We start from the raw sequence: 16,846 nt of genomic DNA, 5'->3' as shown, positions 1-16,846 counted from the left end.
TTCACAGATGCTAGTACACGACGGTAAAGCCAACTTCCCTCAGCAACGCCACCTGTCTTCAAACACGGGTACTTATTGATCGACCCTCGTATATGTGCTGAACTCGACATCCAAGGGCCAGTTACAGAGTTTTCATGAATGCAAAACAACAGCAAAGGTGAAAATAAGAAAACAGCAGAATCAATTGAAGTTGTTAAATATAAATATATAACAGTATCTGTCGATTTACAAACCTCATTATAATAAAAGGGTAAGGAACTGAACGCAGAAAAGTTCTGTTTGTTCTGAGCAGAAATGTCTTTGTTATTGTAATAATAAAAACAATTGTTCTTTGATTGTTTGTTTGTTGATCAGTTTACATACTGAATTCAACAGCCAGGGGCCAGTTACAGAGTCAGCATGAATACAAAACAAGAAGAGTACAAACATGCAGACAACAAATGAACAAAGAAGAATAATTTAAACTGGTTAATGTTACCTAAATTGAAACATAAGTTGTTAAGAATAGTAGTATTAATCTTGTATTTTAAACCAGTAACTTAATATGCTTTACAGTATATCGTTGTTGTGTTTCATTACAGATTTCAGTTACATCAGCTTCAAGTTTATGATGTGAAAATAACATATATACAATACATAGTAATCCTGAATATTACTGCATTCTTTTTAACTAATTTATTTAGTGTGGTTTTCTATAGGTTGGATGAGCAGTTGTATCTGGAAAGGTATGGGATTCTGAGGCCACCTCTGTTTCCTCCAATACCTCCTTCATACATGTACATGAGGTATCCACAAGATATACTGCCTTCACCAATTGGGCTCATCTCACCTGTTATGCATGAAAGGTGAGATGCGTGTGCATGTTTGATGCTCAGGAGATATACATTTTTTTATGCCAGTAAGAACTTCTTATCAATAGTTTGACTGTTAAACACTGTATACAACTGGGCTATAACGTTACCATTTCTTAAGTTGTAATGTTTTGCAAATTCAGAGTATTTTAATGTCAAGGGGAAAGAAGTATAACTCATAATGACGACTTAAGGTATAATTTTTGTTATTTTGAACCTAGTTTCATAAGGATCATTTTATCAGTTCTGCAGTGGACTTGATTAGCCTGGGGATACAAACGTATACAGAGTTTTATTGGAAATGTATGAAGAGATATTGTAGACAGGCCATAGCAAGAAAGAAAGGTAATGTTAAGATGGATGTTAAAGAAGTAGGAATGGTGAAATGTTTGGGTGGCACACACATTTTGATGACAGCAATAAAAATGTGTACCAGTGGAAGAGCGTAAAGAGAGGCATACAAGTTTGAACTGAAAATTAATTAAATTCAGGATTGAAAGGGGAAGGAAATGTAAAGTGAGGAAAATGGTTAGTAGCCACTGAGCTTACCCCTTTTTTTATTACACCTTGCACTTGTGTTCTGTATATCTTTCCCAGAGTCACAGAGGTTCAGACTGTGGTCTGAGTCTTGAAGAAATATTTTTCACTGCTATAAATAATACTAGATGAGATTCTTCTGAGTGTGATTGCTACATAATCATTATTAAGACAGAAAATGACTGCTGAAAAGATGCACTGGTTTGTGGAATTGTCAATAACAAGGCAGTTATGCCTTATTAGAAGATGGTACTCAAAAATGAATTGGGTTGTGTGTTGAAAGTTTGAATATAAAAATGAATTAACCTGTTGCAATTCCAAATACAGGGTGTTTAATGACATACAGTGACTGGATTAACAATTGGAAGAACATAGAATAAAAATGACCGAAATTTTGGTAGAATTATAAAAAGGTAAGAGTGTACTTAGATCTAAAATCGATGCATATATTTAGGGCGCTTTAATCATGTAGACCCTTCATTAACATTGTATTTGTTTGTTGCTGTTTTACAGCATTGTGAATCTTGAAGTATTGATCATTATAGTAAAGAATCCTTATACAAATTGACAGTGCATATTCACTCTTACTTAGTAGCAGTTTCATGCATCCTTAATTTTAATATCAGACTTCCAGTAGTGCTGCAAAAGTAATTCTATGCCATTCTTGAGAGTATTTCTTCAAGAAGAAATGTGCTCACATTACTGGAGTATACTTCAAATTAACTGAGGCATTTATTTATAGTAGAAATATGTCTCTTGACAGTGAAGTATGTAAATCTTGTTGGTTAACAAGTGATTCACTAACTGTGATATATATAAGGGGATCTGGAGATTGTGACAGAAAATGTTCATGTTAATCAGCAGTGTTGACAGAAATTATCCAGGAGTATCAGCGAGTTCAACAACAGGTTTTTATTAAAACACTGTGTATATGTGTTAATGTTTTGGAATGTGATGAAGATGGCTTATGAGGTGTGTCTGTTAAATAGTAGGACTGGTAACACTGCAGAGTGTGAGCTATTATATGGTTAATGGTGAATGAAGCCATATGTAGACATATGTAGACTGTACACAGTAGCAAACATGTCTTGACAAGTCTAGTGAGTGTAGAGCTGTTAGTGCTTCGGCTAAAGTAATATTCAGTTAGCTCATGGCAGAAACGAGTTATAAATATTTTGAATGAAGAATCAACATGAAATTTTTGTTCACACTTAGCGAAAACCAACCAGAACCTTATAAATACTGTAATGTGTTTTGCCACTGAAGACGTTGTTCAGATTGTTAATTGATTTATTTAACAACCTACAAGTTGTAGCTACAAATACTTATGACACTGTGACGGGTTTACACACTTTACAAACCCTACTCACAAATCTCTTCACACTATCACGATTCACTTGTTACAACTGAACTCTGTGACTACTACAATTCAGCTGTCTCCAGCGGCTGCTATATTTCAACCGACTCCTTAGGCATTGTAGTTCTCTTATAAACCTTGAGCCATACAACGGGAAAATGCCTTGCTTCCTTGTTGCCTAGTCGCCATGTTTACAGGTGTTGCTGGCAGTGCTGTCGGGAGTTGTTTACGGCTGGGTAGTAACCATTGTATTCCTTGTTACGTCACCGTGGCAATGGTTGTCTGGTGCAGCCACTCCTCTGCCATGTCACCGCGGGGAAGCGGCGCTCACTGAGCGTTGCATACTGGTGGAAGGGGTGGGGGTATGTGACATCACTTGCAAAACCACAGAGTTCATGTGACCCCTACTTCCCGTTGCGCCATCCACGTCACAATATTCAAACAAGTATATGGTTACAAGGAGTCCATGCTTTTTGTATGATGTAAATAGTTTCTGAAGAATGGGATGAAGTTGAGTTTGACAGCCACTTGGACACCTGACAACAACAAAATCAGATGAAATTATCAAAAAGATGAGAACTCTTTTGTAAAATGAGTGGTATTGTACTGTCAGAATGATTGCAGAAGAACTGAAAGTTTGGCATAGATACTGTACATTTTTGATAGAAAATTTATGTGAGGAACCTAACACACAGTGTTTTCCAGCAAAGGGACTTTTCCCAAGAACAGAAACTTATATTGTCCTGGAACATCCCACATACTCCCAGCTTTCACTCCATGTGGTTTCTTCTCTCCCCTACCATGAAACATCATCTGAAAATTTCACATATTGAAACCTTGGAAGATGTTCAGAAGGTTATGAAGCCATTGTAAACAGTGTTGTTTGTAATATGTTAAGAAACCAATTCTGCTGTTGTATATGCACTTTACTTTTAATAATGTACACTCTTAACATGCCTTGTGCTTTTAATCTTATCAGATTAAAACTGGAAGAGGAACACAGAGCTCGGGAATCTCGGCTAAGGGATGAGGAAAAAGAACGTGAACAAGAGAGAGAACGTGAAAGAGAGAGGGAAAAAGAGAGACGGGAAAAGCCACGGCGGAGTCCACGAGCTTCGCCTAGTCACCACCAAGACCCGCCAGGTGAGGGCTATCATTCGGCTTAACTTTCAAGACTAATGCTCGAACACAAGTGTGTTTGATTTTATTATGATTGAACAGATGTAACTTCAAACAGTACTTTCTTATATGCCATTAGTTTTACTAATGATAACAGCTTGTTAGTGGAGCCTCACCACGGTTCCGTTTGTGTGTGTTTGTTCCAGCTAGGAAGGCGCCCATAGGGGTAGCACGAGATCGAGCATGCAGTGACCCTCCACGAGGCCCTCCTCCTCTGATTGCACCAGGTTCTATTCCTACCCCAACTGCCGTTACCCTTCCTCCCCCTTTACATCCTATTCCTCCAAATCAGTTACAGCCAGGTTCTGTTGAAACTGACCTCCTTCCTCTGCATACAGCAGGAAAGAACCTATCATCTTCATCACATCTAAGACTGCATCCACACACATCCCCATCTCATCCTCTTGTTCCTCCTCACCCACATACTCCACCATCCCACCACCACCCACCTACACCCCCAGGAGCTCATCACCATCATCATCATCCACATACACCACCCAACTCTCATGCCTTAGCACCACCTCCACACCATCCTCACACTTCTCCATCACATCCTGTTGTACCACATCATCCCCACACGCCTCCAGCACCTCACTCTCTTACTTCTCATACTCCTCCATCACATACTCCTCCAGTACACCATCCTCCTGTTCACCCTTCCACCACATCTCCAGCTTCTGTGTACCATCATACATCTAGTCAGCAACATGCCTCCCAGGGAACATCTGTACAACGTACAAACAGTGGTAATTCGACCCCTGGGCGGTCCTCTGCATGCACCAAGGACCAACCTGGAGTTGTTACCACACATACAGCTACCCCTGCCTCCTCTGGATTTGTACGTCCATTTGAGGACAGTTTTCCTCAGCAGCATGGCAGCAATAGACGTTCACCAATAGTCCCTCCTCCTAGTTCTCATTCAAATCCCGCTTCAGGTGATAATAGTCCTATTTCCAAAATTCACCACTCTCAGCAATCTCCATACCACCCTAGTGGACTACAAGCTGGGACAACCCCTTGTAACACCCAGCAGGCTACAGCTGTTGGTAACCAGGATGCTTGTGTAATTTCTGGTGGGCGCAATGCAGTATCACATCAGCACAGAGGACCACCTTCAGCAAATACACACTCAGTGAAAGAAAATTGTGGGAGTGTTACGTGTGTTAATAAACCAATAATGGCAGTGAATCCGAGTGAAAATGGATCAGGATCATCCGCGGTGGTCCGTAAACTGTCCGCAGCATCGCCGTCTCGTGGATCCAGCCAGGTTGATGGCAACTGTCATTCGCAAACCATGGCATCATCTCCATCTACAACAAGTACAGTAGATAATGTTGTGGCTTCACAGCAGCCAACACTGCTAACATTTCAGCAACCTTTAACAAGTCAGATGTTGGCTCAGCCTTCCCCTTCTTCCAGTCAGATGTCACCAAATAGCATTTCTCATCATCTATCTCCATATCCACAAGTTACTCAGCCTAATATAAGCCACCATCAACTTCTGAGTCAGCAGCAATCATCTGTTCAGAATCTTTTTGTACATACCTCAGTTTCAAGCCATCAGAACCATCTGCAAAATCAGTCAGCAACATTACATAGCCCTTCAAGTCAGTCACAGCAACAGGTCCCAGTGTCACATCAGCATCTGGTCAGCTCTTTGCCTTCCTCTTCAGCTAGTTCCATCCAGCCACTACATCAGTCTCATCAGTTAATCCAGACAACTGCACAACTTCCTTCCATTTGTGTGTCCTCTCAGCAAGGAAGTATGCCTCAGACATCTTTACACATGTTGAATTCATCAACCAGTCAGCATCAAGGTTCAGTGAATGTGAACAGTCCATTACATCAAATACCACACCCATCATCAACTCAGCATCATGGATCCTTACTTCTAGCTACAACCTTCATACAAGGTGCTTCAAATTCAGCTGTCCAGCATCAGGCAACACAGAACTCAAGCAGTCACCACCAAGGCTCTTTGTCTTCAGCTAGCCAGCTTCAAAGTTCTTCTCAAACAGTAATAAATTCGACACCAGTGTGCAGTGCAGTATCATCTGGTAGTAATGCAGTGACATTTGTTGCATCAAATCAGTCCTCAACAGTATTAGTGCCAGCATGTGGAAGTGGTCCAGCAGTGTCTGGTTTAGGCACTGTGCCAGCAGCTGTTCTCAATGTACCAGATGCGGCTAAAGTTTTAGCAGCTGTTTCTACAAACAAGGAGGGAGCAACAAATATGTCTGTGTGGGACTACCACTACCTCAGTCGAAGTATAACCAGTCATCGTGTGAGTACGGAAGTCATTTTATTTAAGCTTGTCCTAATCCAGAAGTAGCAGTATGATTTGATGATCTTACTTTATAGTGTGTTATGCACCAATTTCATTATATTTATATAGGATAATTAATAGATTTGAAGTTCAGCTAATAATAATAATTTAATAATTTTGATGTGACATGTCAGAAAGGTTAACACAGACTACTGGTCAGCTGACCTCACAATTTCCATACTTGTTTTCCTCAGCACTGTGAGTAGAAACCGATATGAAGCAATTTGACAAGCTTGGCATTTTAGTTACGACAGCTAGCAAGCACATGTTTTGGAAGTCTTTTCAAAATACAGCTGGAGTATGAATATTTCCTCCAGAAATTCAGGTCAGTTTACAATCCAGAAAAAGAACTGTAACTTTAACAATGTTTTATGAAGATTACAGTATCTGATTTCCTGTCATGTAAGATTAAAAAAAAAGGTAAAGTTGTCCCTGTACTGTACTAAGTAAGCTCTACGCCATGAAGGCATGTAGGGAGTTGATGTATAGACCCATGTTTTCTTGACCTTGGCACTAGTTGGAGGTGATTGGTCAGCTTCACTCCCCAGCTGCTTTACCCCCGGGGAAAGAGCCCCCAGTACCAAATGGTTAGGAGGTTGGGTGGACCCCAGAGCCAGTCTGAACAACATGGAGAAGTGAAAATTCTTGACCTCAGCAGGACTCAAACTCAGTAGCCAGTAGCTAATGACTATACCAAATGTGGTATTCCAGTTCACTTTGCTGTTATTTTGGTCTGAATAATCTCCCCAACACCCAGGTCTCAGACTCTTCAATCTTTGTCCTCTCTTTAAAATGAGAGACTAAAATTCATATCCATATAGTACAACAAGTACAGTAATATGTTCTTATGAGGTGTTAGGTTTCTGGATATGGTATGGGAAAGATACCAGACTGAATGGTAGTAGGCATTTCCCAAATTTTATCTTCTGTTGACCTTTTTATGAATATAATTTGTTACTGTCATTCCTAGATATCTAAAATTAATACATTTTGTAGGAATTGAACGTGAAATGTTTGCATGTATTTTAATGCAGAGTGAAGTTGACTGCAACACAACACTAATCAGCAAGCTAGACCTGGCTGAACAAAGACGCAGATCTCGCATCAGCTGTGGTAGCAGTAACAATAATAACAATATAGGTTCAGATTCAGATGGAGAGGATGGAGGTACAGGATCAGAAACCTTGGTTACTATCTGGATTACTAAGGGCCCACCTGCACCACTTGATGCCCCACCTGGAAAACTCAGGTTCTTGCAGTTGTTTGGATTAACAACAATTGCTGTAAGGAATGGTGAGTTAGCATAGGGGAGTAGATATGTTGTTGTTGTTGTTGTTGTTAGTAGTAGCAGTAGTAGTAATTAGTGGCGGTGGTGGGGGTGGTGGTGGTAGTAGTAGTAGTAGTAGTAGTAGTAGTAGTAGTAGTAGTAGTAGTAGTAGTAGTAGTAGTAGTAGTAGTAGTGGTGGTGGTGGTGGTGGTGGTGGTGGTAGTAGTAGTAGTAGTAGTGGTAGTAGCAGTAGCAGTAGTTAGTAGTAGCAGCGGCGGCGGTGGTGTTGCTATGGTGACAAGAGTTGCTTTTAAGTTAAGCCCATGGAGATGAGACAAATTTCTGGCGCCAAGACAGGTTCATACATTAATGAGCAAACTGTAAGATGTGATAATACATGCAGTAAACATATAAGATATATACAGTATTTGGACCGAAATTCTGCATTCTGTGGTAAAGTATGAGGGTAAATCAATAAAATGGATTGATATAGAACTTAAACAAATAAGAATACCGATTTGAAAAATGTTTTTATTTCTCAACATAATCTCCCTGTACACTGAGGCACTTGTCCTGTCATTTCACTAGCCCCTGAAAACCGGCAGCATAAAACTCTTTGGTCTGCTGTCGGAACTATGCGAGTTCACATGGCATGGCCTACCTCATGGTGCATGGCAGGTTAGGTTTTCACGAAGTCTGTGCACGATTGGTGCCATGCATGCTGACCCCACAACCCAAAATGCAAAAGAATGGATCTGGCATCACAGCATCTCAATTGCTACCATGATGAAAGACACAATATGCTAGCCTGAATTGTCACAGGTGATGAGTCTTAGGTTCACCATTACCAGTCCGAGACAACGCGTGCGTCAATGCAGTGGAAACATACTGCGTCACCTTGAGGCTGGAACGTGGTGGGCAGTGTTCTTTTGTTTTTCCAGAAGACTGAGCATCACTTTCCTGGAGGATGGTGTCACATAAAATTTTTTTGGCAGGCGATGCACGGACGCATGCTGGTTTTTAGGGGCTTGTGAAACGATGGGACAAGCGCCTCAATGTACAGGGAGGTTATGTTGAGAAATAAAAGCATTTTTCAAATAAGCACTCTTATTTGTTTAAGTTCAGTATCCATTTGTAACTTACTTATTGACTTACCTATGTATTATGTCTTTATTTACGAGCATGACATCATTAGTACATGCCATACCGCACCCATTACTGTCTCTTAGAATTAACCAGATATATTTGCCATGAATAGAGTACTGTAGTTCATATTTACAAAACAAATATAGCAGTTTTATTCTGTAATAATTGTTTACTGCAAAATGACTTTTGTGTTCTGATTGGGGGGGGGTTTCCCATATTTAAGCAGATATAGTACAGAGAAGTTCTTTCTCAAAATTTTGTGCTACCAAGCTAGCATTGCCAGACAGACTGCCATTGAAGACAAGTTTTATGTAGTTTAATTATATGAAATAAATGTAGTACTTTGAATCTCTAATAGTATATTGTCATGTGTATGGGTAACTCATGACTGCCTCTGTGGTCTAGTGGTCAGAGTTCCTGGCCTCAGATCCAAAGGTCTTGGGTTCGATTCCTGGCGCTGCCAGATTTTCTGAGAAGTAGTAGGTCTGGAACAGGGTCCACTCAGCCTCGTGAGGATAATTGAGGAGCTATTTCAAGGAAATAGTGGCTTCGTTCTAGAAAACCGAAATTAATGGCCGTGGGGATTCATTGCGTTGACCATATGACACCCTCTGTCTGCAAATTGGCACTAACTTTGCCAGCAGCGGCAGTTGCTAGGTTGGTATAGTTCACTTGTGGATTACAGGCCATGGAGTTAGTTTGTTTGTTTGTATGCTTGTTTGTTTGTATGAGTAACTCATGATGGGGTTTTGCGTTGGATATTGGATTTATTGGCTACTTACAGATTGTAAATGCAAGTAACCATAACAGTCTCACTGAATTACACACTCCAAATATCGCTCTAACTACAGCACACATCATGTCTTTTCTCTCTTCGCTAGACATTTCCTGGTAACGGATTGTAACGCTGTTCGCTTACGTCTTTACTGTCTGGCACACAGCCCACATTTGAACTCAGCTCTAAACTTGTCCCATTGATAACCTTGGCATGGACCACATAGAAAACACAGCTGTTCTATTGTTGTAGTTCAGCTGTTGCTTCAGAGGTGTGTTTACTGTGCTGTTGCCTAGCAACAGTTCCAGTGTGGACCACAGAAAACACTGCTTCCAACAGTTCCTCTGTTATTGGTTGTTGATTTGTTGCCATGGGAATCTGTTTGTTTGTGATTGTTACCTAGTAACGGATCTACATGCTACAATATTTAAGTTTAGGAAACTTACTTTGCATATTCTTATTCTATTCTCTCTTCCACTCTTAATTCTTAGTCTAATCTTCCATGAAGCAGAAAAATGTTTCTTACACATTCATAGCATTAATCACACTAACACACATAATATGTAGGAAAATTGTCTTTATCCATGCAAAAGTGTTTTGCATGCATGCGCTTAAATTATAGTCTTTATTCTTGACCCCCCCCCCCTTTGTCTGAAACTGAGAATGGTCCTGTGCTCATGTTTCATGATGTCATGTAAGTGACTTTTTTCCTTCCATACCCCTTTGCATCTTCCTTTAAAAGATAATTTATAAGTATTTTTGTAACTTTTATTATTGGTAACAGTAGCATTATTTTTATCAGTATAGAATTATGGATGAGATTGAGGAAAACGTTTCAGACTTATGGGCATAAAATCACATCTGTAAACTTGATTTATAAGAGTCTGAATATTTATTTTATGTATTTCATTGGATTTGTAGAATATGAGCTGCGGAAGTTGGAACGTTGTCGAGCGCGAAGTCCAACACTTCCACTACAGTGTGACAGCATTTCTTCAGATGGCAGCATAAGTCCACCATTGCCATTAGATTTGCCTGTTCCTTGTGTGAATCCTGATGTGCTCTGTAGAATGCCAGACTTCAAAGGAAAACAGCGTTTTCTTCGTAACCTTGGTTTGGAGTCCATCTCTAAGAAGGAGCGAGAAGGTATATGTTGTAGGATTAAGGTATGTCTTTATGTGTTTGTGAGAAAGTTATGTCATAAAACTGACATATTTTCAGCTGATTACAAAATATTTGTCAGTGTTATGGCAAGTTAAATCCCTCACATGGATGATGATATTTAAAGTGTACTGTAGTACATGAGCTGTAGCTCAGTATTTCGGATGAAAGTTACATATCTGTGTGAAATCTAAAAGTAAACCAAATAAAAGAGCAATGTTATTGAAAGGTTTATTGACCCACAGAACTTCTGAACCACTGAATCATCATTGAGTAATAAGCATGTGCAAGAATGGCCTTTTCAGTTTGAGATGAGAATTTAGAAGAATTTCAAGAATTGAGACAAGAATGAGAACTTTTTTAGAACACCAGTTTTTTACTGTAATAGTTTATATCACTAGTCATCTTTTCTCAGTGCACAAAAGTGTACTACCATATTTACCTGAATGGAAGGTAATTCTGAATATGAGATGACCTTGCAGTAGGAAACATGTCTGTACAGAAAAAGTAATCATAAAATTAATTTCTTACTGTTACTATATACACGTGAAAGAAAATACGTATTAGAAAATGTGTTATGCATGATATTTGAGTTAGTTTCCTTCTTGAAGTTATTTGCCTTTCTTCAGCTTCACCATTCTTGTTGCCTGGCTCAACTTTGTCCTCACAGTTGACATATTATCTCATAATCACTGTGCACACTGTCATGTTCACTGTCAACAGCCCAACTTGTTTCTCATCCTCCATTCTATCCATTTCATCAGATGATCTGGTGACCATCACTTCCAGGGCAATCTGTTGCAATGGTAATGGCTTACTCAGTGATTTCACACTGGGCATCTTCCTGTCTTCATGGTTTCAGAATATAGTCTCCTACTGAAAGCCATTTGGAATATAGTTGTTTTAAATGCACATCAAAGGCTTATTCATGAGGGTGAACATTTATGTAGTCATTCCTTCAAGTGTGACCACAAGATCAGTATTCGTTGCATGAATCATAGCTCTGGTGTCCATTGTTAAGTGATCTTCAGATGCATCTACCACAGGCATTCCTTGTTTTCTTAACAGTATCTTGGCCTCTGTTCCAGACAACTTGTAATCAGTCCCCCTGTTAATTATATATCCCTTAGACATGTGACTATCCAGAGGATCTGCCCAGGTCCAAGGCTTTGTGTGCATTTTCGTAACAAGGTTATTTTTATGGCGAGGAGGAGGTAGTGCCACGCCTAACCCCCAACCTGGAGGACCACCCTTTGTTGGCCATGACTGCTTATTCAATATATTCGCATGAATGCATATAGGATGTTGGTGGGAAAGACAGAAGGAAAGAGAGAACTGGGAAGACCAAGGTGTAGGTGGGTGGACAATACTAAAATGGATCTTAGAGAGATAGGATGGGATGGGATGGATTGGATTGATCTGGCTCAGGATAGGGACCAGTGGAGGGCTCTTGTGAACACTGTAATGAACCTTCGGGTTCCATAAAATCCTGGGAAATTCTTCAGTAGCTGCAGATTTGGCGGCTCCTCAAGTAGGTCTCAGGTCCATAAGTAAGTAAGTAAATAGACATGTGACTATTAGCCCCATCAGCAGCTGCACCTTGAACATAGGGTTTTCAGTTCACTATCACACATGGTTGTTTTATGCAGTGTGCCACCTTGGTCACACTAGTCTTACTTCATTTCATTGTCTAATGCTTTTATGGCAACAGATTCTTCACCTATGTCATCAATGGTGTAACTGGTTGGCATATGGAAGTACACTGGCATTTCATCAACAGTGCATCAGAGTGGGATGTAACTTCTTTCAGAGAGAAGACCTTTGGTATGAAGAAAATCTTTTTCTCCATGTCATTTGCACGCCCCACCCTGAGGTGGACTTAAAATTTGAGCCTCCCATTTGTTAATGATGTTGCATGATACTGGCATTCCATTCTCTCTTAGAGTCCATCCAGACAACAGTTTTTTCTTAGAGTTGGCACATTCCAGTTTCTGTTGTTCCCACTTCTAGATTTTTGCCTCAGGAGGCAATGTATTTTCTTACCACTTCACAGTTATTTATTTTGTATGTGTAATCACCATAACTGCAGTACCTGATAATTTTGACATATTACTTCTTTTCTTGACATGACCTGCCATTTTTATGTTAGAGTGACACTTGCATTAGCACAGAATTTTATGATATCATAAATTGGTAAATTGCTACTTTTCTCACGTAACTTTGATAATATTTCAGGCAGCTCCGTGGTAGCTTGTGGCTTCTGACATTCAAGCATTTCTGTCTTTCTCACTTCCTATCTTGCAAGTCTCACACAACATGATGGTGCAAGGTGTCACCTCTGCTATGAAAATACTAAAGGCTTCAAAGGACTTAATTACATGTATGATATACTGTACATATAATTCAAATTCTTGATGACTGCCTGTAAATTTATAGCCCTTAAAAGAGCTAAGATAACTTGTCTTCCATTCAGGCAAATAAGATGCAAGTCTCTTTTGACATGACCCCAACATGCAAAGCAAAAACAGCACTCGGGAAATTCTTGAAGTTCTAGAATGAAAAATTAACATTTAAATCGGGATTTTTCTCTCTCTTTTTTTTTATTCCATCTTGAAAATTTGAAACTTCTACATGGCTGTTGAATACTGAATGTATGTTTTTTTTTAGTTGGCAGGTTTCATTTTGGTTTTTGAAAATAAGGAGTTAAAAGTTGGTAAGTTGTGTAGGTTGCATACTGAATGTAATTAAAATAAATTATAACAGATGCACACAGCTAGCTAATAGAATTCAAAAAAGGGGATTCTGTTCCTTCAAACCCCAAAACATTTTGCGGTGGTGTATTTGCCAAGGAACATTGAACTTGTCATTTATGCTTGCTTGTATGACAATTTTGAGGTTTTCATGTCAGTGATTGTTAAGTTTATGGTCATCCAGGTTGTGACACTACAGTCAGGACTACACATTGTCACAATGCAAAAAACTTCAGTCTTATCAGAAATTTCTTCTCTTGCAGAAGGTGAAGCTATATGGCATAATGTTGTAGCAGAGAGGTTGCGTCGAAACTCCATCAATCCCATGATAGTATACTGCAGTCAGTCTTTAAACTCTAACATAAGGGTTAACAATACTAAAGAAACTGTCACAAACAACAGCACTTCTAATAATAGTACTTCCAGTTTGGCTGCTATTGGTGACAAGAAATTAATCTGCACTATGGTAAGTAAACTTCAGGAAGGAAGATTAGGATACTGAAAAGTTCATGCATATCACAATGTCAAAATACTAGTGATTTAAGAAAATGCATGGCATGATCAAATAATTTCTGGATTGTATTCATTTTTCTGTAATAACTGTGTTTACTGTCTAAACCATGCCATACCCTTCAACATAATTTTTTGTAACTTCAAGCGGTGAGTTCATTGATTTCACCAATTTCAGAAGTATTCACAGAAGTCTTTGTTTTGAACATATCAAGTACAGCTTGTGATTATTCTTAAATCACAGTGCCATCAAATTACCTCCCTCTCAGCGCCAACTTGAGCGTGGGAAAAAGAAAAACCCACACAATGCTGTAGCTGGGAAGTGCGAAAATTTTGGGAAAGCAGTCTTGCCATTGTTGGCAGAAATTCATGCACAGACAATGAGTGAGCAAGAACATTGTCAAGCTTGAGAAACCAATCTTCAGTATGCAGCTTGTTAGGTTGTTCGCACTGCACACCTTTCCTTAGACACCACAGAATATCTGAATAGAAATGGTGGTTCATGGTTTGCCTTGTGGCCAGATTCATGATGCACAGTTCTATGAATGACAAAAATTATGCTCAGCATGTTTTTACACTTGAATGAACTTGTCTGTCCTCTTTGAAGATTTAATTTACTGCTTCAATGAGAGGGCTGTTGCTTTCTTTCAGAATGATAGTTATAAATCCATATTTTGTCACATGACAACTTTCAAAAGGAATTGATGGTCTCTGAAGTTTTTCTTGAACGTACTGACACACATTGATGTGATTGTGCTTTTGCTTATTGGGCAACAGATGAGGCTTAATTTTGTGGCAGTCCAGTGCATTTTCAGGTCTTGTGTGAATACATTTTGGCATGACCCAAATGAGATTCCCACTTCATTAAGCAAGTTGTAGATTTCTATGTCTGTTTTTGTGAATAAATTCCATGTTTGTTTCTCGCCACATTTTCATCCATTTTGTTCACTGTTTTTGTGAATAAATTCTGTGTTTGCTTCTTGTCACATTTTTGTCCATTTTGTTCACTGTTTTTGTGAATAAATTCTGTGTTTGCTTCTTGTCACATTTTTGTCCATTTTGTTCACTGTTTTTGTGAATAAATTCTGTGTTTGCTTCTTGTCACATTTTTGTCCATTTTGTTCACTGTTTTTGTGAATAAATACCATGTTTGCTTCTCGCTACATTTTCATCCATTTTGTTCATGGATGGATGTAGCTATATGCTGAGAATCATTATCTGATATAGTTCTACTTTTAAACTTTGAAAATCAATAAAATGTTAGACCTGTTCATTCCTTTTTGAAAACAACTCTTGACTTCTGATAAGGTTTGTAGCAGTTCTGCCTAGTTTGAATGAAAATTTGATGCACATGCACCATTGTTAGAAATGCCATTTACTGATATAGTTCATTTCACAGGATCACAGCACACATCAGCACTTCGCAGGATATTGCTCCTGAATACTGCAAGGTATAATATTGAAATGATGAGCAAATGATTCAGCAGATTGTACTCAACCACTGCCTAGCATAGTAGTTTTGTCCTAATTGCAATAATGTCATATTGCATCCTGTCTGGAAACTAATTGATCATATCACATATAAATTTTTGCTATAGCGAGAATTCATAATGCGAAAAAAAAAAAGCATAATAAGTGCTTATTACAAAATTTGAAGCACAGAAATGTTTTCAACATAAAGCAGTATTCTTTTGTACACGTTCTTTTACTTAAGAATGTTTTTGTGTTTGCAGTAATTCCAGACATTTAAGTTATATATGACTCTAATGTACTTCATTGTACTTGGTGTACACTCAGATGAGAAATATGGTGGTGATGCAATGCAGAGGAAGACAAATTTGTGGCAAGAATGAGTGTGTGACAGTAGAATGTAGAGATGATTGGTTGTGGTGCCAGGTGTAATGCCAGTTGTGATAAACCCAGCGCTGCAGAATTAAGAACGAATGTGTAGCTTACTTCTTCTCTCCATTCTGCACCTGCTTACCACAATTTATGGTTGACCAGAATAATTTTACACTATTAACTGTCTGTTACAAGTATTTCAGAAATGGGGATGCACATATGTGCATCAAGAATAATATGAACAGAGCTCATGCTTACATATGCATAAACTTAACACTCTTACACTAATACAATGATTGGTGTACTGCAAGACGTTGATCTGTAATATATTAATGTGCTTCCTTGTGGAGACTGGGAAGTGTTGGTTTATGTTGAAAGCAGTCTTATGGGATATGGCACCATGTAGATATTGTGTTAACTGACTTTTCAGAGGAATGTATCGCCTCCATCTTCAGCGTAGAAGAAAAAAGAAGAAAATCCGCAAGCGAAGAACCAGCATGAGCAAGGTCAAATAGACTAAATGTCAAGAATAAACCTAGCTGTGTAATAGCAGGAAGAGAAGGGAGAGGGGCTACATGGGAAATTAGTAGAGATGAGAGGGGAAGGGACTGGGGAGGTGGGCCAGCAGGTAGCAGGCCAGAGCAGGTATAGAATATTGTGTCGAGTGAGAGAGGCAAGATAATTGGAGGGCATTAACCCTTAACCTTCGGGGTTGCTGTGCGAGTCAGTCATGGACTTGCATGGCCATGTCCTGGAGGTTTCTTGAGGGAACAGATGAGAGGCTTCCATGACTTGCTGAGACAACCCCCACCCCCCCCCCCCCCCCNCCCCGTTCATATTGTTGGGATGAAATTCAGTCTCAATGGCCTCCCTAATGATGCGATCCATATATCAGGTCTTGGTGGTGAAGATGGAGGTATTCTGAAGCTGACCGCGCTGTCCCAAATAGATGCTGCTCTTATACAGCTGGGTTTATTCTTGACATTAGTCTGTTAGTACTTGCTCATGCTGGTTCTTTGTTTGCAAATTTTCTTCTTTTTTCTTCTACCCTGAAGATGGAGGCGATACGTTCCTCCAAACGTCGGTTAACATAATATTTACATGGCGCCACATCCCAGAAGACTTCTTTCTTCTTAGTCACCACC

General features: G+C 39.3%; 1 protein-coding gene across 2 annotated transcripts in view; it reads left to right on the top strand.

Annotated features, from left to right (window-relative positions):
* The window catches only part of LOC111866020 (genetic suppressor element 1), a 47,029-nt gene that overhangs the window by 24,171 nt on the left and 6,012 nt on the right, over positions 1 to 16,846 (top strand). The window contains exons 4-9 of one of the 2 annotated variants that reach the window (XM_033752075.1): positions 699 to 845; positions 3,725 to 3,888; positions 5,013 to 6,208; positions 7,285 to 7,543; positions 10,360 to 10,584; positions 13,613 to 13,815. In XM_033752075.1, coding sequence (XP_033607966.1) covers positions 699 to 845; positions 3,725 to 3,888; positions 5,013 to 6,208; positions 7,285 to 7,543; positions 10,360 to 10,584; positions 13,613 to 13,815 — 2,194 coding nt within the window. Of the gene's footprint in view, positions 1 to 698; positions 846 to 3,724; positions 3,889 to 4,070; positions 6,209 to 7,284; positions 7,544 to 10,359; positions 10,585 to 13,612; positions 13,816 to 16,846 lie in introns of both variants that reach the window. The other variant, XM_023854503.2, reaches the window with a different exon arrangement.

This window comes from Cryptotermes secundus, unplaced genomic scaffold, assembly GCF_002891405.2.
Source record: "Cryptotermes secundus unplaced genomic scaffold, Csec_1.0 scaffold135, whole genome shotgun sequence".
Taxonomy (NCBI): domain Eukaryota; kingdom Metazoa; phylum Arthropoda; class Insecta; order Blattodea; family Kalotermitidae; genus Cryptotermes; species Cryptotermes secundus.
Note: the sequence above shows the minus strand (reverse complement) of the source record. Positions and strands in the feature narration are given on the sequence as shown.